At 46.8% G+C, this 24,144-nt stretch overlaps 1 protein-coding gene across 1 annotated transcript in view; it reads left to right on the forward strand.

Annotated features, from left to right (window-relative positions):
• Window positions 1–353: 353 nt before the first annotated feature.
• Window positions 354–24,144, forward strand: part of reln (reelin) — a gene marked incomplete at its 5' end in the record, with an annotated part of 110,008 nt that continues 86,217 nt past the window's right edge. Inside the window, one exon of the mRNA XM_080842738.1 lies at window positions 354–597. Coding sequence (XP_080698864.1) covers window positions 354–597 — 244 coding nt within the window. The remainder of the gene's footprint in view (window positions 598–24,144) is intronic.

Raw genomic sequence — 24,144 nt, forward strand, 5'->3', positions numbered from 1 at the left:
AGTGTGACGGGAGAAGAGAGAGGAGAGAAGAGAGGAGAGGAGAAGACAAGAAACAGAGCAGTGTGAACCGGCCAGGCACAGGCGGCCACAGGCACACCCACACACACTCACACTCACACGCGCAAGACGTACACACTCGCACACACTCACTCACCCACCTGCAGGACTTCCTCCACAACTTGACCTCCGGATTCCCAGCAGCTCCGCTCGAGGAACTCTACCTGACCTGTGACTTCTTCTGCCCCATCCCCTTACACCTTTCACTCACCCCTCACCCCTCACCCCAAGCACCCCCCCCCCCCCCACCCAACACCTCTTTCTTCTCATTCACTCTGCTTTCGAGAAAAGGGGGGATGGCACGGGCCTCCTCCATCCTCGCCCTGGGCTGTGCCCTCTTGGCCGCAGTGCTGGGGGGCAGCGTGGATTTGGGAAGTCCCCCGGCTGGCTTCTACCCCCGCTTCAACCCCTTCTTCTTCCTGTGCACCCACCACGGTGAGCTGGAGGGGGGCAGCGTGGCTGAGGGGACAGGAGAGGTGCTGCTCACCCTGCAGATCGCCGGCAACCCCACCGCCTACATCCCAGGACAGGAGTACCAGGGTGAGTCCAAGACAGAGGAGGAGTGAGAGAGACGGAGTGTGTGTGTGTGAGAGAGAGAATGTGTGTGTGTGTGTGTGTGTGTGTGTGTGTGTGAGAGAAAGTGTGTGTGTGTGTGTGAGAGAGAGAGAGTGTGTAAAATGTGTTCATGTTGTTCATGTGTGCATGTATTCTTTTGCCAAGAATGTGCGTGCTGATTAATTGGTGTTCAGTTGATTGAGATGATTCAGGTTTGTCTGTGATGATGAAACAATGGAGATGTGTCCCATATGGTGTGGAAATGGAAGATTAGTCTCTGTTGAGTCCAGTGTGCAAATTGATGGAGATGAATTGAAAAGAATAAATGTTTGTTTCTCCCTCAAGCAATTGTCAAGATAAAAAAAAACTTAGCTCATGCAAAACAAAAGTAAAAAAAAAAAAACCTGCAGTATTGTCTAATAGATTAGCAATACCAGCGTGGAGTGATTGTCTGACTTTTGAAGTGGTTGCCAAACTGTTGAGTATCTCTGATCCCGTGCAGTGGAGTTATATAGAAATGGAAAGTCATTCTGCTCGGAACAACAAACGGGAAAAGAAAATCACACTTAGTGTACTTGTTCTAGTCATTTCCATTTCGCACCAATTTCCATCTGAGTAGATGATGTCCTGCCGGGGTGCTGTTTGACATGCAAGCCGCAGAGGCTGTGTTTTTGTGTGAGCCTGCTGTGTATGTGTGCTGGTGTGTTTCTGTGAGAGTGTGTCTGTGTGTGTGTGTGTGTGTGTGTGTGTGTGTGTGTGCATGTGTGTGTGTTTGTGTGTGTGCGCCTGTGTGTTTATGTAACTGTGAAAAAGTATTGATGAGGAGCGGGACCCATCGCTGTGATCCCACTGCTCGGTGTGTAGGTGGTTTATCCGCGGGACAATCGGAGAGATCACACACTTGCTGAACAAGCGCGGGAGTGCGAGTGAGAGGAGAGCGAAAGAGAACAAGAGAGCGAGGGAGAGCGAAAGCAAACGAGGGCAGGATGAGTGCAGCCGACAGAAATAAGATCAAGCAATCAGTAAATAACATCAACAGCAGCAGAGGGAAAGGGAGAGTGAGTAACTCGAGAGAGAAGAGAAAATAAAGCAAAGGTGATGGAACCTTTCCCACGCTTAAACGCAACACTGTGAACTTGCGGTCCAGTCCCTTCTGTCAGTACATGTCCCCAGCCCACTGACACAGAGGTCAGTGAACCAGAGGGAGGAGGGTGAACTGAAGGAAGACTGAAAAAGAGAGAGAGAGAGAGAGAGATAGAGAGAGAGAGAGAGAGCAATATAGAGAGAGAGAGACGGTGGTGGAAACATATTCCCATAGTGTACCATATTTGATCAGTTCACTGTCCTTTACATTAAGCCACGGGCTCTCATATGTGTGTGTCGTGCGTGTCTGTGTCTTGGAGCAGAGAGGGGTTTGTGTTTCTCACGAGGGTGTCATTCAGGACTGGCCACTCTGCGCTACACAGTGTTGCCCAGCTTTGCTCCACTTGTGACTATTTTGGACATACTTGTACGACCTTCTAATGTCAACAAAGCCTGTCGAGAAGGAGGTGGAAAAAAAAAGGGAATGTTTGAAAACAAGAGAGAGAGATAGATAGAGTGAAAGAGAGAGCTAGATAGAGATAGATAGAAAACATAAAAACAGCACTCAAGCTCAGCCCTGTGAGTGAGTGAGTGAATCAGCCTGTCAGAAGTGGTGAGCTTGTTAGGATCTGGACAGCGAGGAGATTTGAATATCCAGCTTTAGCGAGCAGAGTCAGGTTTACATCATTAGCATTAGAGATGCAGGGGTGTGTGCGCTGCTCTGGGAGAAGGGAGGGGCATGGATTTAAATAACAGGCATTAGGACTAGTAGGAGGGGGGATTTAAATGACTAACTAGAGGACTGAGTGGTGGGGAATAGGAGAGGAGGGGAGGGGAGAGGAGAGGATGGGAGAGGAGAGGAGAGGAGGGGAGAGGAGAGGAGAGGAGAGGAGGGTAGAGGATATGGCTCTGCTTAAAATCAATGGCTAGATGGCATACTGTTTTCTGTCTGCATTGAGCCCGTAAACTGAAATATGTATCGTACTGCTTTGAACTGTATGAAAATATGAAGTGTTCACAGTCAAGTTTTACATTGTGCTTTTAAGGAAAGTCACGTCACTTGGTTTAATAAACAATTGTATAGTATTCTCTCAATCAAACACAGACAGACAGACAGACAGACACATGCATGCGTGCAAGCGCATGTATATACACACACTCCAATCACCAGCTCTGCATGTTGTAGCCAAAACCACAGGCAGCCATTGTGTGACTACCTTGCTATCCATCCATCCAGCCCTCCCTTCCGACCCCACCCCATCCCCCCATCACGCAGCTGCCATGCCCCAAGTGCAGTGTTCCTCTCCTGGGCTGAGAGTGCTGGAGTGCCCAGGGGGTGCTTGGGTCCTGGAGGCTCTTTTGGCTTGGCCAGGGCAAGGCAGGGCAGGTCCGATGGTGACAGAGGGCAAAATGATTGTGGCACTGGTACTGCCCTGGAGAGCAAGGGAGCCAGCTGGCAGAGAGAGAAAGAGAGAGAGAGAAAGAAAGAGGGAGAGTGAGGAAGCTGTTTATCCATCTCATGCTGAGTTTCCACTTGGCCTTTCTAAAGCCAGGGCTTTTCCCTGTCTGCATTTTGTTTGGTTGGCATTAGTTCTCAATTTTTTCATTTACTCCACATCTTTTATCCCGCTTCCAGTTTTTTTTTAACCCCTGATTGAATGTGTGCAGAGCAGTTGCATCTTGTATGGAAAGAGAGGAGCCAGAATAGCCACTTCATTGTTTTCCCTCAGGAAAGATGATCCACCTCAAATGGCTGCTCTTCTCTCAAGTTCTGTGGACCCGCCAGGCTGCAATTGTATAAAAGCTTTACAGTAACTGTGATAGCTCTTTACCATGGCACACAGTGTGGTTGTAATTAACTGGGCCCATGATCTCTCTCTCTCTCTTTCTCTCTCTCTCTCTCAGTCCCCCCATCCCCCTCCTCTCTGTTTGAAATGAATGATATGATTCGTGCTGTATGTGAGTGCTCTTGCCGGCTGTGTTGTATGCCATTTTACAAGGAGGTGGATTTTTGTGTGTGTGTGTGTGTGTGTGGTAATGCCTGTTGCTGTGGAGAAGAAAAAAAAACAACAAAGAGATGTTGAGTATACTCCCACACTGTATCTAGAAAACAGCACGCTCTCCTGATCTTTCTAAAAGCTTTAATTCCACTGCTGTTTTTAGAAAGCCTACTGCTGCTTCTTTACACATGAAAACCAGGAGGAAAGTGGGAACTAGAGCCAGACTCTGAGCCAACTCAGGGCATTCACTGAAAATACTTGAAAATCCCTTGACCTGCAATGCCACTCTCGTGAATGTGCAGACGTGAAAGTGAAAGAACAAGTTTGTCAGAGAGGAGAGGAGGGAATAAACCTTGTCAGTTGAGACGGAGTGCAATATATAAAGAGAGGGAAGGAGAGGATAGAGAGAATGGTACAGAAGAGGGAGAGAAAGAGGAGGAAGAAAATAGGAGCAGCAGACCAAATATTTTGGAGACACAATGGAAAAGGTTGGTTGAGGGAATGGAATGGCACAGAGATGTCCTTGGCAGTTTGACTTAAATAAAAGCTGGAATAGAAAGAGGATAGCAGGGAGATGGAAAAGTAAGAGAGGAGAATTACCCTTTTTGACTGATAATGGACTGAAATGCTCAATTACCAAATTAAATTCACATATAACCATGAACTTGTCAGAGAGAATCAGTGTGCAAGGTTTGCTTAGACTTTATTCAGTAACAGTTAATTTACATGTGCATAAGGTGTGAAAGTACATACAAAAGACAGAAGTTTGCGGTGATGTTAGTGAATTTGTATCCATGAATATTTGTATGGATCTATGTTTGTGTGTTTGTGTGTGTGTGTGTGTGTGTGTGTGTGTGTGTGTGTGTATGCGTGTGTGTGTGTGTGTGTGTGTGTGTGTGTGTGTGTGTGTGTGTGTGTGTGTGCACATGTGTGTTTTTCCTGCTGCTGGAGTGTCGCTCTGTCCAGCCCCTGGCTGTAGGGATCTCAGGTAGGGCCAACTGGTCCGCCAGCCATCCCATTGTTCCCACATGCTGCTCGCACCCCAACAGCGCTAATTGCACTGAAGGGGCATTAACAATGCTGGAGCAAAAGAATGACAGAGTACGGGCGAGTCAGGAGAGGAGGGGGCGGGAGAAAGGGGCATGGAAAGCGTTTTTAGTAAGACCACTAGACCTAATGACCAGCGCTTATCTTTAGACAAAAGCAGCAATAGCACTGAGTCTCGACGTCTCACTTCAAATGGCCATCGCCTGCAGAGGCACAAAGAGGATTTCTTTTCCATGTGGACACTGGGGCAAAACAACAGCTTTAATGGCATCTCAAAATAAACTCTCTTTATCTGAGGTGCCAAACAGCCCCCAGATGTGTATTGCGTAAGGATAAGACATATGATAAAGTCTTTTATTAGAACAGACAAATTCCCTCCCACCCCGAAGTCCCTAGTGCACCCAACATGGTTACGGTCCGTGCAACAGTATGAAATACATTTGGCCACTGAGGGCAATGCAGTTGGATATGTAAAACATGCTGTTTACTGGTGTATTACATATGTGGATATTGCCACTCAAAAAGCTCTCTGACACACATTTTTCGGATGAGATCCGATATATAGTGTGAAAATTGCCCCTTTGATACCCCTCAATGCTGTGTTTGTATGGATGTTTGGCAAGAGAGCTAAAGATGGTTGTTGTGAATGTGGTGAGATTTTCAAAAGTGGGCCAAATTGCATGCCTTGTCTTTTGTGTCCAAAATGATTGCTATTCAGCGCTCTGCTATGGGCTCTGGCTGTGACGCTCATTTGACCTTGAAGGGGTTGCCGCTGTGGTTGCCCTCTGACCCCTAAACGTTTCGCGGTGGCTTTGAGGGTGGTGTTTCCTGAAAGGATGGCAAATTGTTTGGATTCGTGCATAGTGGAAAACCTTAGACACACACACATACACACACACACACACACACACACACACACACACACACACACACACACACACACACACACACACACACACACACACACACACACACACACACACACACAGACACACACATATATATATATATACCCACACACACACACACACCCACACAATGCGTGAGTATTTTCAATTTCATACCAAAACCTCACAGCCTGTCAAAACAGTCTAGAACCATCTAAGTGACCTTAATACACAAAAGGAGTAATGGATGAAACCATACAAACCAGGGTATTGTTGATAGAACAATAGCCATAACTCCCTTGCTACACTTCTTCACATTGACAGAAAACACACTCTGTTATTTGTGGTCTGAGAGGACTGTGATATTAAATGAAAAATGCAACTAGTTTCTAAATGATAGACAGACTGCTGGGCCTCTCTCAGTCACACAACATACAAGGGCGGGTCACTGGCCTACTTTTAGAAAGAAAGACAGAGAAAGAAAGACAGACAGACAGAGAAATTGTGAAGGGCAAGAGAGAGGGAGGATTTTTAATGGTTTGATAGTGCTCTCCTCAGCGCGAAGGAGAATGAGTCCCCCTAATAGCTTCAGCCGTTTTCAAGAGGTTTGAACCCCGCAAGTTCACCATCCATCGGGAGTTGGTTATTTATTTATTTATTTATTTTTAAATCCACTCAGCTTCCAGCTGCTCAGTGAGAGTAGGTCAGACCCCAGAAGGAGAGACATGAGTGTTTGCTTCCTTCAGTTTTGTTTGGGACTCTATGACTCTGGGCGTGTGTTTTACCCAACTAACGTCTCACAAGAATTAAAGCTCTTCGTTTCTCCCCATCAGTTTGCTCGTGTGGCGCACAGAGATGTTTTAGTGTCGGGAATTTGAGCATAGTGGCACACATTGCCAGTACAATAAAGAGTAAGAGAGGGAGAGGGAGAGAGAAAGAGAGATAGATAAATCTCCAAACAAATATTTCCATCTGTCCTCAGCCTCCTCTGTCCTTGTCCTTTTGCAGTACCAGATGGATAAGACAGAGAATTTAAAATTCATCTGGAGTGTTTTATTGTTTGTTCATAGACACGACTCAAGCTCTCTGTCAACAGAGACAGATACAGACACACCTTCACCTCATTTGGTTGCGCAATCAATCACATTTGCCAAAGAGGTCACTAGACAGGCCAAATGTTCCACCCACTACAGATCCGCCGACTGATCACCAGACTCTGAACCGGTCCGTGGGGAGCTGGCCGGGCTGTCAGTCACGCCTTATGGGCCCAAGAGGGAAGCCCCCGGACACAACATGCACATGGAAGTGGGTCATGTTTCTACACCATTGTTCATTCTTTGGGATCAGATTGCAATGTAAAGGGAGACGGACCACAGGGCTGTCCTGATATGCGAAAATAACGTGTGATGGGAAAGCAGAGGACACTGCGATTAGATGAGATGAGTTTCGTCCACTGACAAATGTTGTTGTATGGTGGTACACTTTCTACAAAGTCATGTGGACTCTAAATGAATTGTTAGTGTTGTGTTTGTATCAAGTTGTTTCTAGGTATGCTTGTTTATAGACTCATGTGTAGTATCCTCAGTATATAGATTTATGATCAAACTCTTGACTTTCATTTTTTGGTGATTGAGGTTGGTGCCTTCTTTGACTGGCTTTATTTGTAGGATGCCCAGATTAAAATATTGGGATACACACCAGCTGATCACCTTCCAGCAACCATAGCCACATAAAGTAACAGACATTTAGGTTAAATACAACATGATGCACCAAATGCATTACGGAACAGCCTGAGTCTGAGTCAGAACACAAATGTAGTTGGTGCTTAGGTTGGCGTGGCAACTCCACTCCAAATGAATCCATCACATCTGGGCATGGGCATCGTCTCGGATAGCAGTGATGGCGCTGCTCCCTGCCAGTGTGGCGCCAGGTGTCGTCAGTAAGTGTAAAGCATGGCCACCCGAAGCGCCAGTGTGAAAAGGTCCTGCCAGGCATCTGCATGCGTTTGTGCCAGTCTTATCTGGGCAGCCGCCACTGGATTTGGGACATTTTTCATTTTCAATTTCCTACTCCCTTTTCATTTTGCGGCCAGGACCAAATGGCTTTTAACGAGAAAATTATGTATTTGAGTGTGTGTGTGTGTGTGTGTGTGTGTGTGAGAGTGTGTGAATGGGTTTGCACGCACATACATAGGTGCAAATGTGTGTGTTTCAGGTTGGTGTTTTCTGTACATCACTTCAATATTGAATCCTGGGTCGTATGTAGTACACATATGCACATACATGTCAAAGAATGATATCTCTCCGTCCCTATCTGTTGATAAACTATCCCAAGCTACAGCTAAGCTAACACACTTTTCTAACATGCTGTGGGGAGATGATTAACGCTGCTGCTGTGATCTACTGCCCATTCAGATAACTGTTCAACCAGCCTGATATCAACGCTGCCAAACCTCCCCTCCGAGGCCATGGAGTTAGTGCTGCTGCTGAAACATCAGCCCAAGAGCCATCCATCCAGCCAGACAGGGTTTTTACAGCTACCCCGCCAGCATTCTCTTCAGAGAGCAGCCCACTGCAACATCTGTCCCCATTAACCACTCTGATGGCACCAAATGAATATAAATTTTTAGCTCTCTAATCAGCTTGTGGCCCAGGAATGCCATGCACCAGTCGTTGCGAGCTTCCTCTATGAAGTGTTTTTTTCTGTGTGTGTGTGTGGGGTGTGTGTGTGTGTGTGTGTGTGTGTGTGTGTGTGTTGCGAATCAAGCTGAGAACAACAATGCATCTGAAATTGTGATTGGTTGCATTCTTCACAGCAAATAACGCGCACACGGAGCACGCTCGCACATAGACAATAGGCCGGTGCCTGCTAATGGATGACGTTCATTTTTTTCTGCAAAGTAGCGTGTCTAATTAAGTCCTCTTTGAGAGATGATGGATCCTTTTAGCACCGGTGACCTGCCCCCTCTCCCCCTGCTACCCACCCCGTCCCCCTCTCTTTTCACCCCGCCCTCATGAGGCAGTCGGTGAGGGGCTACGAGCCCTATTTGCATCAGCCCCCATAGGATAGGTTGTGTCAGCTCAGCCGACGGCCCAGCCCTCGTTAAGAATGGAGAGGCAGCTACACCAGTCTCTCCTCCTCCTCCTCCTCCTCCTCCTCCACTTACTCCTCTCGCTCCTTCTGCTGCCACAGTCGTGGTGGTGGATGCCCCTCCCGGCATTTCCATTCAGCCCCGTGTAATCCCTGCCCTGGGGCAGCGTGTCGTCTGTGCTGATAGCATTCAGCCCTGGCGAACGGCATTCAGCAGCACGCACTCCCACAACAGAGGCAGGCAGCCCGGAGTGTGCATCACCGAGCGGATTAGCCCTCTCTCTCTCTCTCTCTCCCGCTCTTTCTCTCACTCTCTCTCTCTCTCTCTCTCTCACTCTCTCTCTGTCTCTCACCCTGGCCCCCATCAAATGCCCCAGCCCTGCACACCGCACCAAGCCGTAGCTCGAAATGGAAGCCTGGTGAGGGGAGATTACAACCGTCTGCGAAAGCCCATCTTGTCTGATGTGAACCGAGAGCCCTTCCCAAACCCCCACCCTTCTCCGGTACCAAGATTCTTTTCCCACCAACCCTCATCATCATCTACCAATCACAACCCAACGACCAACCAGACAATGCTAGTCCTCCCCCACCTGACTCCTCTGTGCCATATCCATAGCTGGATAACCCCTCAGAGCTAATGTATAGTGTCTTGACTATGGAACTTCTGGTTTTGGAAAGATAGATCCAGAATCAAAGCTGTTCAGCATGTTCCCAGAAGTCCATCTCGGTACATAAGAGTCATCAAACATGTAAGAGTGGACTAAAATTAGTCCCCTGACTGGACAGTCCTCTTATAAAATCCTGGAGTGCTGGTAAACATTCTTCAGGCTAAGAGCTGTTAACCTGTGTGCACGTGAAGTGGAGACTGAAGTGTCGTGGAAATGTGCCAGGGGTCATGAGCAGGGTGACCCTGGCATAGGAGGACCCGGATGCCTTCATTCTCTTAAATACGTTAATCGTCTAAAATGGCCTGCAAATCAGATCCATTTTCTGGAAGGCAGGGTTGGCTGGTCAACGGATGGATTTTGTGAAATGTAATGGATGCATTGCTACTTTGGATGATCCCTATGTTCCTTATTTACATGGTTACAGTGCCTGCAGTTAAATAAATAGAATCACGGGGAGTTTACATTATCAGAAGGAGAAAATATGTGAAACATTACCTTTGTTTTTGATTATTCTGGAAAAAGCTTCTGGAATCTTACACAGGGCTGTTGAGTTTGGCATCACCTGCTGAGCCCGGCAAGGGCAGCTATCCTGAAAGTTAGCTTTCCTCAGCTTTTCTCCTGGGCAAAAGAAGGTGGGAAATTAAAGTGGCTCTCACCTCAGCCCCACTGCAATTACCAACCCCACCACCGCCACCATCGCCAGTAAAATCTCTCTGCCTGCCAGTAGTTTTTGCCTCATCCTGCTGTGAAGAGTAGATATGGCTTATATGACCCATAATTAGCATTTTCACAACCATGTGTTAATGTGTTGTTTGATGTGCTGATTTAGTGTGACTATTAAATGGCAGTATAGCAGCATCCATTGTCAATAGACGCTGCTGAGTGTTAGGGTATCCATTTTCACCACGGCAGAGAAATCTGGGGCACTGTGTCTCTCTGAGCCATCGATTACATTATTCTGTGTTAAGCAGCAGGGTTGGGGGTTAAGAGAAGAGTGGGGGTAAGTTGGGGAGGGGGAGGAGGCGAGGGGGGAGGAGGACACATCGGCATTAATTACAGCGATGAACACAGTCTTGTTAAGCCCGCTCGGGTGAATAAGAGTGGCGCATCCTGGGAGCCGTTCCCCATTGATCAGGTGCCAGTCGAGGCTCTCGGCTCCCCCTCATTACCCGAGACCAACCTCTTAATTAGAAATCAATCCCCCGCGCTCATGTGAACACACCCTAGCTCACTTCTGGGCCACTTCCCTTACCATTAGGTGCCCCTCAAACAGAATGATGGAGGCAGGTTTGAATACCAAAGAACTGCTTGTCCACTGTTGGCATTTCTTTTGCCACACTGGTAAATAAAATAAACAGAGAACCAATCTCAGCTGAGAACTTTCTTGGTGTCAGCTCTACTGGACCGAGCCCATGCAGTGGCATGACAGCGTTGACATTTTTACTGCAAGAAGTGGTGAAAATTGTGGATGCCTGTAATCGCAGATGTTTCCCACGTCCCAGATGTGTATTTTTAGGAGCAACGTTTTGCGAGCGCATCACAGGAGACAGGGCATGTCGTCTTTTAAAGAAAATATCATATAATGGGCGACGATCTCCCAACGGGGGCCCAACATGCAGCTGAGAAAGAGGAAGACGCAAACGAAGAGAGACAAAAGTGCGACCAGGCGTCAGAACGAAGGAGCGGAGAGGAGTGGAAAGGAGAGGAAAAAGGGAAATGGCAGATTCACTTTGCACGGTAAAAAACCCTCTTCCGACACGGCGGCTCTATTATTCATACTGGAGCTATTATATCCAGCCTGCGCGAGGCGCGGGGGACTCTGGTTACAAGACAACACCCCGGGGGTAATGGAGCCTGTTGTCTGGGCCCGACATGGAGATCGGAAGAGGCGGTCACGGGTCTTTTACCCTCCGCGTGCTGCCGTACGCTCTTCTTTAGCATGGAGAAAAGGCAGCACTATCAAAACCAAATGGTGGCAGTCAAATTTCATCGTTTCTTTAGCACAGTCATAAACCCATAACGCGCTTCTGCGACATGCCCTGTTTTGGAAACACGGGTTGGGTTGTCGTGAGCAAAGTTGACGCTCGACTTCTCTCGTAGGCAGAGTGAAATGATAGGTGATAGTGGATTTTTCATCTCAGAGTGAGAGTTGGCGCAAATGCGGCTGGCCTTGGAGCTCATATAAACTGCAGTTTGAAGTGCCAAACCCAGGAGAGAAGCCAGGAGTTGGGCAGGTGCAGCAAAATAACAAACATTATTCTCTTTCATCTCACACCGTGCTTTTTTATTACCTTTCTCACACCACTCCCACTCGCACTCCCTCGCTCCCCCTATGTCTGTCTATCTGTCTCTCGTGGGGATATTGAAGTAAGGCAGCACTTGTTGAGTTGTTTTCCTGACCAATTCTTGAGCTCCACACAAAGAAAATGGGCATGAGGTCTATGAGGGAATTGGTGGTTTATGGGTTGAACTTGGCGCTCATGACAGCTTCAAAGCCCACTTTATGTTTCTATTTGATGTCCTTAGAGTGAACCTTTGAATTATTGTATGCCTGCAGACTAAAACTCCAGCATAAAAACACATGTCCACATGTTATCATCCATAAGCATTACACATGTTTACACAAAATATGGGGAGGGTGAAAGTTGAACTCTTGTGGGTGGTTGAAGTGGATGTCTACATCATCTGTCTATGGCATCTGTATTGACAACATTCCTCCCCCCCAAATGAGGAGCTACCTAGCATAAACCCCCAGAATACTGCACGAAGTTTGCGTGTCGTTACTCCTCACTGTCCCGTGGCTTGCGTGGCTATGAAGCAGGGAATCAGGGAGGATGGGTGTGGAGAGACTTGGCCAAAGAGTGTGGGGAGGGGGGGGGGGGGGGATTTCCCTGGTCATTTTACATGATTGGCTCGTCCAGCGGGGGGTCGAAAAGGACAAGGCTGGAGGAAATGGCCCCCAGCTGTGTATTTCTGTGTTTGTGTGTGTGTGTGTGCGTGGGTGTGTGGGTTTTGTGGAGGTCAGAGGTATGAGAGGCCGCCGTCCCATGTCCCAGGGTAGGGTCAGGCCTGCAGAGAGGAGGCCGCACAGGGTAGGTCAGTGGACATTAGTCATGTCCTGTTTCCTGCTAGATCCAGCCCCTCTGGAAACAGGTGCTCACAAGAGACAGAAATTATGCAACAGTCCATCTTAGCTACAGATGTAATGTTATCCTTGCTCAGCTTGTGGTGGGAGGCTTGAATATTTGCTTGTGTCTGTTGATTTTGGTGTTTGTGTGTGTTATTGTTTTCCATTGTGTGTTTGTTCGCCTATTTGCTGTAGAGGAATGTGTGTGTGTATACGGAAGATTCTTTGTTAGTGCTTTACTGTGTGTGCCAGTCATTCTTTGGGGATGTGGGATAGTCTGTATTTGTGCAATGTGTGATTTATTGGATATCTTTCAAAGTGTGCTGTGTAAGTTCGTGTGAGATTTCCTGGATTGTTGATCTGTCTCACAAGTGTTTACTCCTGAGATATCTCTAGCTCTCTCTGAGTGTGTGTGTGTGTGTGTGTTTAGGGCTGGGATTCTCCCACTGTCTTCAGCCCCATTCCTCCAGTAGAGGCTGATTGAGTTTACCGTGGTTTTCATTGCATTCCTAAAATTTGTATGTGGAAAAAAGCTCTCCTGTCATCAGTGGCATCTATTCTCTATGTGTGTGTGTGTGTAAAGCCTCTTTCGCATACAAAATCCATATCAATGCCAGATCTGAAATAACTAATGAATTGCTATTCTTACTGACATCGTCAATCACAACAAAGTTCTGTGTGTCTGTCTGAAAGAGATAGAGAGAGAGAGAGAGAGAGAGAGTGTGAGGAGAAAAAGACAACCACAGCGCCTTAATTTACCCACCTTGAAGCCTTAATGGGTCGTCCAGCTTCAACAAAGACGCTCTATGTTGAGAGCTTTGTGACTGTGCAGCAAAGCTGTTAGACACATGGGGTTGATCACGTTAAGCACTCACACTCCTCTGGCAACAGGCACTGAGCTGGCAGATAGAATCACCCAGAATGCACTCATCTGCTTTTCTTGCTTTCTTTTCTCTCTCTCTCTCTCCCTCTTCTTTTCTTTTATTGTTTTTGCGTTCCTTGCTGTCGTTTAGAGCTCAGGAGGAGAGGAGAATTGCTCGGCGGTGAGCTAGGATGAGTTTTTTTTCTCTTTTTCTTTCTGATGGTGAGGTCTGCCTGTTGAGAGATTCCAAGCAGGGTTGATGCATCAGAATAGCTCATCTCCAGCACAGCGAGGGACCTGTGGATGTGCACGCACACACACACACACACACGCATGCACGCACGCATGCACACACACACACACACACACACACACACACACACACACACACCATTTCTTTTTGTTTCCTCAGGATCACTCTTCTATTCAGTCATATAACAGTGTTTTTTTCTTACCTGTGTGAAATTGTCTTAGAGAATGCGTGACTGCCCTTTGATTTCTTCTCCATTGTGCCCGGGCGAAGCGTGTGTAGATTGCACAATAAAGATGGAGTCTGCACATGTGCGCCCGCGTACTGGGTTCGATGAAAGCTTCAGTCCCAACGAAGTGATGAATAATGATAAAAGCCTGCCAGGTGGTTTTGAATCAAAGACATTTCTTGTACGGATAAAGAGAATGGCCTTTGATTCGTCAGGAGCCAGCGGCAGCTAGCTGTTGAAAACATGGAGGTCATCCGCGGCCACAGAGTCCTTCAGAGCTGATTTAGGCTCTCTGCAGGTCTGTGGGGGCTCACATACACACACACACACACACACACACACACACACACACACCTCCTGCGGGAGTGAAGCCTGTTTTGTGTGAACAACTATGGCATCTGATGACATTTATAAACACCTATAGATATTTGATAATGAAAAGACACACATGCACCAGACACCCCTCCCCACACACCAACACCCCATACACACACACACACACACACACACACACCCGATTCACATACACACACCCGATACACACACATACATCCCTCCCCTCACACACACACCCCATACACACACACACACACACACACACACCCGATACACATACACACACCCGATACACACACAAACATCCCTCCCCACACACACTCACCCCATGCACACACTCACCCCCTACACACACATACAAATAGGATGGCTCGCATGATAAGACAAGTATGGCTGTGAGCTGCTGATTTCAGGAACGAGAGAAAGAGAGAAAGAGAGAAAGAGAGAAAGAGAGAAAGAGACAAAGTAGAAGGAGAGAAAATTGAAGCCCATTTCACCCCACAGGCATCTTCTCTCATTATTGTGCAAATCACAACCACTGGGAGCGAAGAGAATCTCCGCTGTTAAGAAATACACAGACCACCAAACACTCCCGCATGTCTGACGCTCGTTTGTGTTTCACAACAGCAAACAGCCCGGCTCAGAGTCCCAACGTGTGGGCAACGCACTGAAAACAAACACTGACCCCGAATCCTGACCACATCTCAGCCCTAGCCATCACTCAAGTGTTCAGTAAGGGCCTTTAAGACCCTTGAAAAAAATCCCTTTTGTGGAAAAGACATCTTTGTCATTATTGAAGCTTAAGCAAGGCGGTCCCTTGGGTTTGTTGTCCATATGGAGGCATGTCCTGTGTGAGTACATGTATGTTGTGTGTGTCTTGTATGTTTGTGGGGGTGGGAGAGTGGACACAAGCGGGTTCCTCACAGCAGCAGATGGCCTTGCCAGCAGGGCAGGGAGATGCCAGAAGGGTATGCGATGGAATGAAGGGTGTCGGAGATGAAATATGTGGCGGGCAGGCGCAGAGATATACTATGTGCCCAGTCTTTAGAGCATAAACCCAACATTCATGTATAACATGGAATGCAATGACAGCTCCATCTTTTTTTTTTATTATTCTGACTCTTTTTACCGATTCTCATTTCCATTTACCTCTGATTGGGAGGAGGAAATGGAACAGCCGGTTTGCCAGGATGCCTTTGGGCAGGTGCCGACCTGTGGAGTTCAGGAGCGGTCTCGGGGCGAGGGTGGGCAGGCTGGCACAGAGGGGAAGTGGCGCCCCCCGACACCGGCTCTGGCCGCGGAAACAGATGGGCACGTACCGGCCCCCGTGGCAGCCGGCCTCCATTTCCTGCACTGCACGGGCTACTCTGCCGCTCGGACAGCGGGGGCTTGTGGGATGTGGGTCAGATGGCCTGCTATCTTTATCCCCCAACCTTGCGCTTCCCTGGAAAGCAACCAAACCCACTAACCTATTAGCCACTCTGAAGAAAACAATTGTTCTCTCTCTCGCCGCATTTAGAGGCGTCCAAGTGCCGTTGGGTTTATGCAAAGAACACGAGACACCAACACTGGGTGGTGGACGCATGTGTTGATGCCGACTCACTGACGAGACTCACGCGCCGGTGCAATGAAACCGCTTTGAGCCAAGTCTTCAGCAGGCAGATGGAGGTGATAGCAGTGGTTACACGTGTTTCCTCACATCACATCTGTTTCGTATCCACAAATGAATGGCTTTCGGACGGCTCTCTACAGAAGCACTGAAGAGGAGGTGATGGAGCCGAAGCCTCACTTGGCCTTTTGGAGAAGAACAGCCAAGGATAATGTGTTCTTAATCCACCATTGCTTTTCACTTACGCTCATAATAGCCCCTTACATGGACCTGCCATAAAATAATTTTCCACTTCTCACAGCAATAAATCTGTCTCTAGGAAATCCATGCTGGGATCTCGTAGCTTCTTTTATATAATAACCACATCGCCCTAAAATAATCTGTGTGTGTGTGTGTGTGTGTAAAGGTGTGGAATGCTACATGTGTGGCTTTGTGAAAGAGGAGACACTGTTGAGCATTTGAAAGAAGAGAACCATCGCCCTACACACTCACTCATAACATAGTCATAACACACACACTCTGGCACGCTGGCTGGGTTACGCCCAGAGATTACATCGTCTTCCTGACCACCTCACTCTAATCCTGTGCCATGCTGTTACCTAAGAGTGAGGTAATGTGCCGTCAGTGTGCCAACCAACGGTCTCCTCGCTACCCCCCCACCCCCCTCTTTCCCTCTACATCTCCCCTCCTCTACCCCTTAGGGACCCTTACCCTTTACAGGGGCGCTTTTAGGGTGCCACTGGGCCCCGTTAGCCTAAGGGTTCCCCACATGCTGGCACTGTGGCCCATGACCAGCACACACTGAGGGCCTTTATGTCTGCCACATGGGTGGAACTGCTCACAGACAGAGTTTCCATCCTTCCCTGGCATTGGACTCGCTCTTTCTCCCACTCTCTGGCTCTCTGCAACCTCTTCACTCTCTCATCTTTCTCTCTGACTATTTCTCACTCACTCCCTTTCCTCTTGTATTTCTCTGATGCACCCCACCTCTCCTCCCTGTCGTCCTGTCCCTCTTCTGTGGGATGTAAACAATAACGGTCAAAAGAGGCCCTGGTGTGCTCCACTGGCTCGCCTTTTCCACCGCACGCGCTCTTCCTCCGTCAGTTCTGATTTCCTCACGCACAGGGGAGATTTGCTGTCTGTTTCTCATTCGTTCCATTTCTTCTTCTTCTTCTTTTTTATTCATGAAACGTTGGTTTCAAGGAAGCGTTGCCATTTCCCGACGCACGCATTTTGGACACCAAAGTCAAGGACGTTTTAGTGCATCATCTGAACCGAAACTCTTCTCCTGGTGGACATTAAGTGATCTCCTTTAGGGGCTGATGCACTTACACGCTGTTTAAATCAACATCTGACATGGGACCACCATTCAAACATGTGCTTCAGCTGTCCAGACAGCTGTTCTGTCTACCCTCTCAAAACCTCTCTCAGTCACCCCTTCAGCTGAGGTTTCTGTGGTTGCCTCTTCTCATTAGCATTAAAGGATAAATTCCTCTTTTCCACCACAAATATATCGGGGATATGCTATACTGATTCTTGGGCAGATTAGCAAGCACGCAGTCTCTCCTTCTGCCAAGACTGTTGCCTGCACTACAAACACAATAACACTGCAGTTAATCTTGATCCCTGAATCCTGTAGCACTACATGTACATTTACATCTATTAATTTAGCACGCGCTGTTAGCAGCAAGCTAGGAGATCTCATGAGAGGAAGACCGAAGTGTAAAGTCATTGTAGTCAATCCTAAAGTGTAAAGCGTAGATAGTAGAAGAACACAGCGAGTGTGAGAGTGTTATGCGTGGTAGGGGAGCAGTTGGGTAACTGGGCATTGACGAAGTCGGGCGGCGTTCACGCAAACGACCCTCCTGTTGACAAGTGATCCTCCATGTCTCTTTTCTGGAGCAGGCAACTGAATTATCAGTCATGCCGTCTGTGGCATCATGCTGGACCCTCTGAGACGCTGTTGGGTCGGGGTCTGTAGCGGCCTGAATAATTCATCAGACCGGGTCACCAGTGTGCCATGTAGCTCACCACACCGACCCAAACCCCCCATGTTCCTCTACATGTCCTGATGCCTTTATTTCAAAGAAAAAGGAGAAAAAAAGAGAGAGGTAGTACACAATGGAGAAATAGAGAGAGAGAAAAATGGACCAAAGACAGAGAGTGAGTGAGTAGCATGTTTTCTGAATGCCACCTGGGTCCATACATGAACAATACCGTTGTATGTATGAAAGTTTAAAGACAAAGCTCTGTCATTTCACGGTCAATCCAGTGCCATGGGCCTTCCTCAGCATAGTGGAGGTTCATGTTTTTAGTCTGCCGCTTTTACAAATAAGTGAAAAAGCTCAGAGGAACTTTACTATTCAAAAACAAAAACAGAAAGGCTGGGATGAAATGGATGGGGCAGAAAAGATTTATTTTTCCATGAGTGAACCCTCAACACCAACCAACACCAAGAAACCCTAAAAGCGGCTTGTGTGTGTGCGTGCGTGTGTGTGTTTCTGCTTCTTTTTATACATTTTCAAATGCTCTTTGTCCTGCATCCATTTCTCTTCTCTGTGTGCAGGCAGATACATTGGGCTCTAGCGCTTTAGTTGGAAGCACCTCAGACGCTTGCTGTTCTCGTCTGGCCGCTGCCTCAGTTCCTTTGTGTGTTGTTCTAGGAGCTGTGTTTCTCTCTCCCTCTCTCTCCCTCCCTCTCGCTCTCTCTCCATCTTCTGTGTGAATTTTTGGAGTGCACCCTTCCCTTCTTCTTCCCTTCTCCTTTCTCTCCTGACCCATCCGGTGCGCTGTGTGGCTGCAGAGGGCTCCGGGGCCCATCAATAGTTGAGTAGGCGCACAGCGTTGTGCAGCGGTAATGAGCCGTACCACATCGCACCATCAATATTGCATGGCAGAGTAGAGGGACCAGAGGAGACCCAGTGTTGCACTGCCTGAGAGAAAAGACAGGAGGTGGGGAGGGGGAGAGGTGGAGGGAAAGAGAGCGCAAGGATGGACAGAACACAGAGGAGGGAGAGGTGTTGACAAAGGGAGAAGTTGAGAGGGAGTCTGGGTGAGAGAGAGAGTGTAACAGAGAGGGTGAGGGAGGTAGAGAAATTGCGGAGTGCAGGTGGTGCAGAGTGAAGAGGTCAGCTAATGAGGGGATGTAGAGGTCTTACAGTACCAGAAGTCACAAGAGGGATGAAGCATAGACCAGGATCACTTTGAAGGGGGAGAGTGGGAGGATGGGAGGATGAATGAGGAGGAGAAAATGGGAGAGAGAGAGAGGAAAGAGGGGAGACAAGGGCTCTCCAGCATGCATTAGCCAAAGAGGAGAAAATCCTCCCTGCTCTGAGAAGATGATCACTGTCTTTCTCTTGCTCTCTCTCTCGCTCTCTCACTCACTCTCTCTCTCCCTCTCTCTCTCTCATTCTCCACTTACAGTTACCTGGTTGTCAGTACTGTGCCAGTGTTTTAACAGGTTCACACTGCCAGTAAAAGACTATTTATTTGACTGAGCCAGCTAGACATAACACATCTGAAAATTGTAAAAAATATTTCCAAATCTAGGTGCATCAAATGAAACATATTTGTTATTTCATACCAGTTACAATTTAGCACAGCAGCATAAACAGACTGAAATCCCTCACACACAAACTCACACCCCATAGAATTCTCTTGTCCCATATGTTTGATTCACATGCATGCCTACACACAAACTCACTCACCAAATGATGTATGGAGACTTTGCACCCCGCCTCTGTATGACTTTCACATTATGGTCTCCTTTGCTCTTATTTAAGATACACACATAGACACACACACACACACACACACACACACACACACACACACACCCACACACGCACGCACGCACGCACACACACACACACACACACACACACACACACACACACACACACACACACACACACACACACACAACCAGACACAAAACCCATGTATAGTGTGTGTGTGCGTGTGTGTGTGGAGGGGAATATTAAAAGGCATCTTCAAAGGCCTGCATGTTCCTGAGGTTTAACTGCGTGTGTAAACCCCCTGCAGGTGAATGGATCTGATCTGATACGCTGTCGATCCCCCCACTCTCTCTTTTTTCTCATTCCATCTCCCATTCTCATCCTCTCAGAAACAGGTCTAAATAATTTAGATTGTGCATTTTCATCGATCCAAGGTCTCCCAAGCTCTTGGTATCCCACTGTAACCTACCCAAATCTACTTCACATTCTCTTTGGCTCTCTCTGTATTTATCTCTCTTTCTCTCTCTATTGGCCCCTGTTTTTATTCTCCAACATATTCCCATGTCCCAATCTTCCCTTCTGTTTTTCTTCTTCACCACTGACATATTCTCCTGTTGACATGGGAAGATTGAGTGACAGAAGAAGACATAGAGAAACATGGGGAGATGAAAGGAGACAAAGGAAGACATGAGGGAGAGATTATACAGTGACTGGAAGGGAAGAGTTTTGTGTGGCTGGGCTTCATGGCAGACTGGCTGTGTCTCTCTGCTGTAGTCAGACCAGAGAGACGGATGGCACCAAGGATGGACATACCACTAGTATGTGTTTGTGTGTACGTGTGAGAAATCATGAAAAAGAGAACAGCATCTGTCTTAACTGGTCACTCTGACTAATTTGTCAATCTTAAGCTGTGGATCATGTTGTAACTTGGTCAATTGTAACTTGTCGTGTAGAGGAAATCTGGGGAGATATTGGTATGCAAACATTATCATATCTTTCAAGTGAGTAGTTTAAAGATAAACACAATCAAAAAAGGCACAAAGTGTTTTCCTTGACTTCTCTCTCTTGCCATTTGATGTAGCCAATTCCACCCAGCTCACATACAGGTTCACAGCTTGAGCCCAAGGGCATGTTACACTACTGTTACACCCCCTGTCCGAACCACCCACAATAACTGCAGTCAATTCACCCAAAATAAGTACCTGTATATGTGTGTGAGTATTTCTATGTATGCATGTGCAAATCAAACAGTGTATGTTAGCCAAAAGAGAGCACTGCTTTCCTATTTAGAGTATTGAGTATTACTCATCTAGGATAAACAACGTGAATGTGTGTTGAACGTCTATGTTTTTATTCTGTTGGTTTTATGTGTAGATGAAAAATCTTCCACACAGTCTGGAAGCAGTTAGAATATTCAGTGTGTGTTGGTTTACTTCTAACGCATACTAACTATACACACCGTGCATACTAACCAAACTGAGGTCCTATGACAAAGATGCTCTTTACTTGGGTATAAGGCTTGTAGAACCTGATAATGTAATAATTTCCCGGTAATGTAATAACTCCCGATAATGTAATACAAATTCCTTCATAAGTCCCTAAAACATGTAATAAAACCTGATAATGTAATAATTTCCCGGTAATGTAATAACTCCCGATAATGTAATACAAATTCCTTCATAAGTCCCTAAAACATGTAATAAAACCTGATAATGTAATAATACCCCGATAATGTAATAAAGTGCAGGTTAGCCTCAATTTTGCAGAACCTGATAATGTAATAATTACCTGATATTGTAATAACTTTGGTTGGTGCTGTAGCATCAGGTCTCCAGTTTCAGAGGTCCAAACAGTGAAGCTGTCCAGAGACCTGCTGCTTCACTATAAGCAGATACAGTATATATTTTTTATGATTGCGAATGCACAATTTTTACAATGATGAAAGGGATATTCAGTGGTAATCAACTAATAGAGAAAAAATAAGAACATTTTGGTATGTTATAGACCGGCGGCTAATGCGCACATAGAACATTGAGTTTCTAAGTCCTCATTGATCATCAATAGCTGCCATTTCGCTATTTGATTTATATCAAATTCTCTTTTGATTTTGTGTGGCAATGTCCCTTAAAAATTACTCAATATACTGCAAAACATCATGCAACATGCATTTCCTCTACTTTCCCTTGACTTTGCACATGACAAGGCAGTTTGAATGGATCCTCTGCTGGCTTGTCCTTTCAGTGGAAAACACAATGGCTAAAGACATCAAGACTCACTTGGTCTGAATAACTGGTGTCCCAACATTTCAGCACTGACCAAAGTTTTTACAATATCAGGAATGTATTACATTATCAGGTTCTGCAAAATTGAGGCTAACCTGATAATGTAATAACTTCCAATTAATGTAACATTTTATTACATTATTGGTATGGCGATTGTTACATTATTGGGAAATGCACTTTATTACATTATTGGGATATTATTACATTATCAGGTTTTATTACATCTTTTAGGGACTTATGAGGGATTTTTTATTACATTATCAGGGTTATTACGTTATCAGGAAATTATTACATTATCAGGTTCTACAAGGCTGGCAATTATTTCTGCTGCTGAGCAGAAAACACAACTAAGCCTAAACAAAATCATGTGTGTCTCACCTTTTTATATTCATAAGTGAATATTTCTGCCGTTGTCCGGATAGAGGATTACATTTGTGTGTAGGTGAGTCAGACTTATTTTGGGTTAAAACATGAGGAGGCGAAGCTTAGAGGTTTGAGATGTACACTGGGAAAGGTGGAATGAATTATTAAAGGCCTGAAGCGAGAGGAGACACAGAGGGAAACAAAGAGAGGGAGCGAAAGGCGATAAAGGAGAGGCAGAGGCAAATGATTACAGGGCTGTGGTTAGAATTCTTAGAGTAGCGTCTGCACCCACACACATAGACGCACACAAAAACACAAACTGCATCCATTTAGGAGACACGAGACGGAGTGTTTTTGAAACAACAGAACAAAGACGTACACAAGCCCACAGGAAGGAGGCCGAGACACATGGCTGACCAGCGCAGCGCTCCAGACAGCCTCTGCAGACAAGCAGGCAGGCGTGTGGAGCAAGAGGCTGTGTTCAACATGCACAACCATCTAGTCGTCTACACCCACCCCACACCCTTCAATACAGCACACCCCAAAGCATACACACGCACACACACACACACACACACACACACACACACACACACACACACACACACAAGACCCTCAAATACAGTCCGTCCCCGTTATACACACACACACACACACACACACAATGCATAAGGACAGTCTGCCCCATTATACACAAATAAGACCCACAAATACAGTCTGCCTCCATTATACACCCCCGCTCACCACACACACTCACAAAGAGTAACTCACAAACAGAAACAGACACACAAACACACGTTCCAGCCCCAGCGCTTTATCCTGTGGAGACGCGTGTGGAGTCAGTGCACAGGGCAGATAATAGCTGCAGTTCGTTTGGCTTTTTAAGGCTTTTTATGAGGCATTATCCTTGCTAGGCTTTGGGAGTGGATCTCCTTTGAACTGGTTTTCCCCTCTGCGTCATGATCTGTCTGCCTGGGTCGGGGCCAAACGGTGCCTCCTTGGCCTCGCCAGCAAGTGCAGCGCTGGCTCTTGCTGTCTGCCGTCCTGCACCTTGTTAGCGGGTTGTCGGAGGCCTTGTTTACAGGAAAATCAATACCTTAAATGATGGACCTGCTTGGTCTCCCCGAGCCGGGAATACAGTCACCTGTAATGAATACATCAGAGGACATTTCAGCCTGAAACATTGATCAGCAAGCTGTCGTTTTTGCATTAGCCTGCTTAAAGACAGTATTATTCCTGGAGCAGAATAATGCATCATTACTCATTGTATTATGGTGGATGGTGCATGATGTATAAATTCAGGATACATAGCACATACAATACATAGAGCAGCTCTTGCTGTGCTATTTTCAAGTAAATTATCAATGTTCAGCACATCATTCTATTCCTATTATGCTTGAAACCCTATTCTGCTTCAGTATTCTTCCCCTGGTGACCTGTTCTCTGTGGTGGGTTCTGGACGTCATCTGCAGTCAGTGGCTGCCCTGTGGCCGCGAGCACACCTCTCCCTGACAACTGCCATCTGTGGTGAGGGTGGCACCAGGAGGTGCCGTATCTGCCCCCAGGAGGGAGTGGGGTAATGAGGTGCTGACTAACAGCCCTTAATAGGGATGGGGGCTGTTTCATTAGCACCTGTCCTGTGAGCTTGTTAGCAGCAGTAGCGTGTTGCTAGCGCCTTGGCCAGTTGGCCTATCAGAGAGTCTGATGAAATGTAGGTCACTCAGTCACAACCTGCGTTATTGCCACGGCCACTTTCACTTGTAAGCGTGTCTGATGGCCGACCGCATCCCAGAGTCCTTTTTGGATTGTTCCATGAAGTGACATTATCACACCCCCACCCTTTAAATGCCTTCTAATCAATGATTCATAACATGAGCCAGAGTTGAGAATAACAACCTCTGCGTCTGCCTGCTAGGTAGACAGTGATGGATGTGCTAATATGATTGTAATATAAAATAAAGG

Source organism: Sprattus sprattus, assembly GCF_963457725.1.
Source record: "Sprattus sprattus genome assembly, chromosome: 7".
Classification (NCBI taxonomy): domain Eukaryota; kingdom Metazoa; phylum Chordata; class Actinopteri; order Clupeiformes; family Clupeidae; genus Sprattus; species Sprattus sprattus.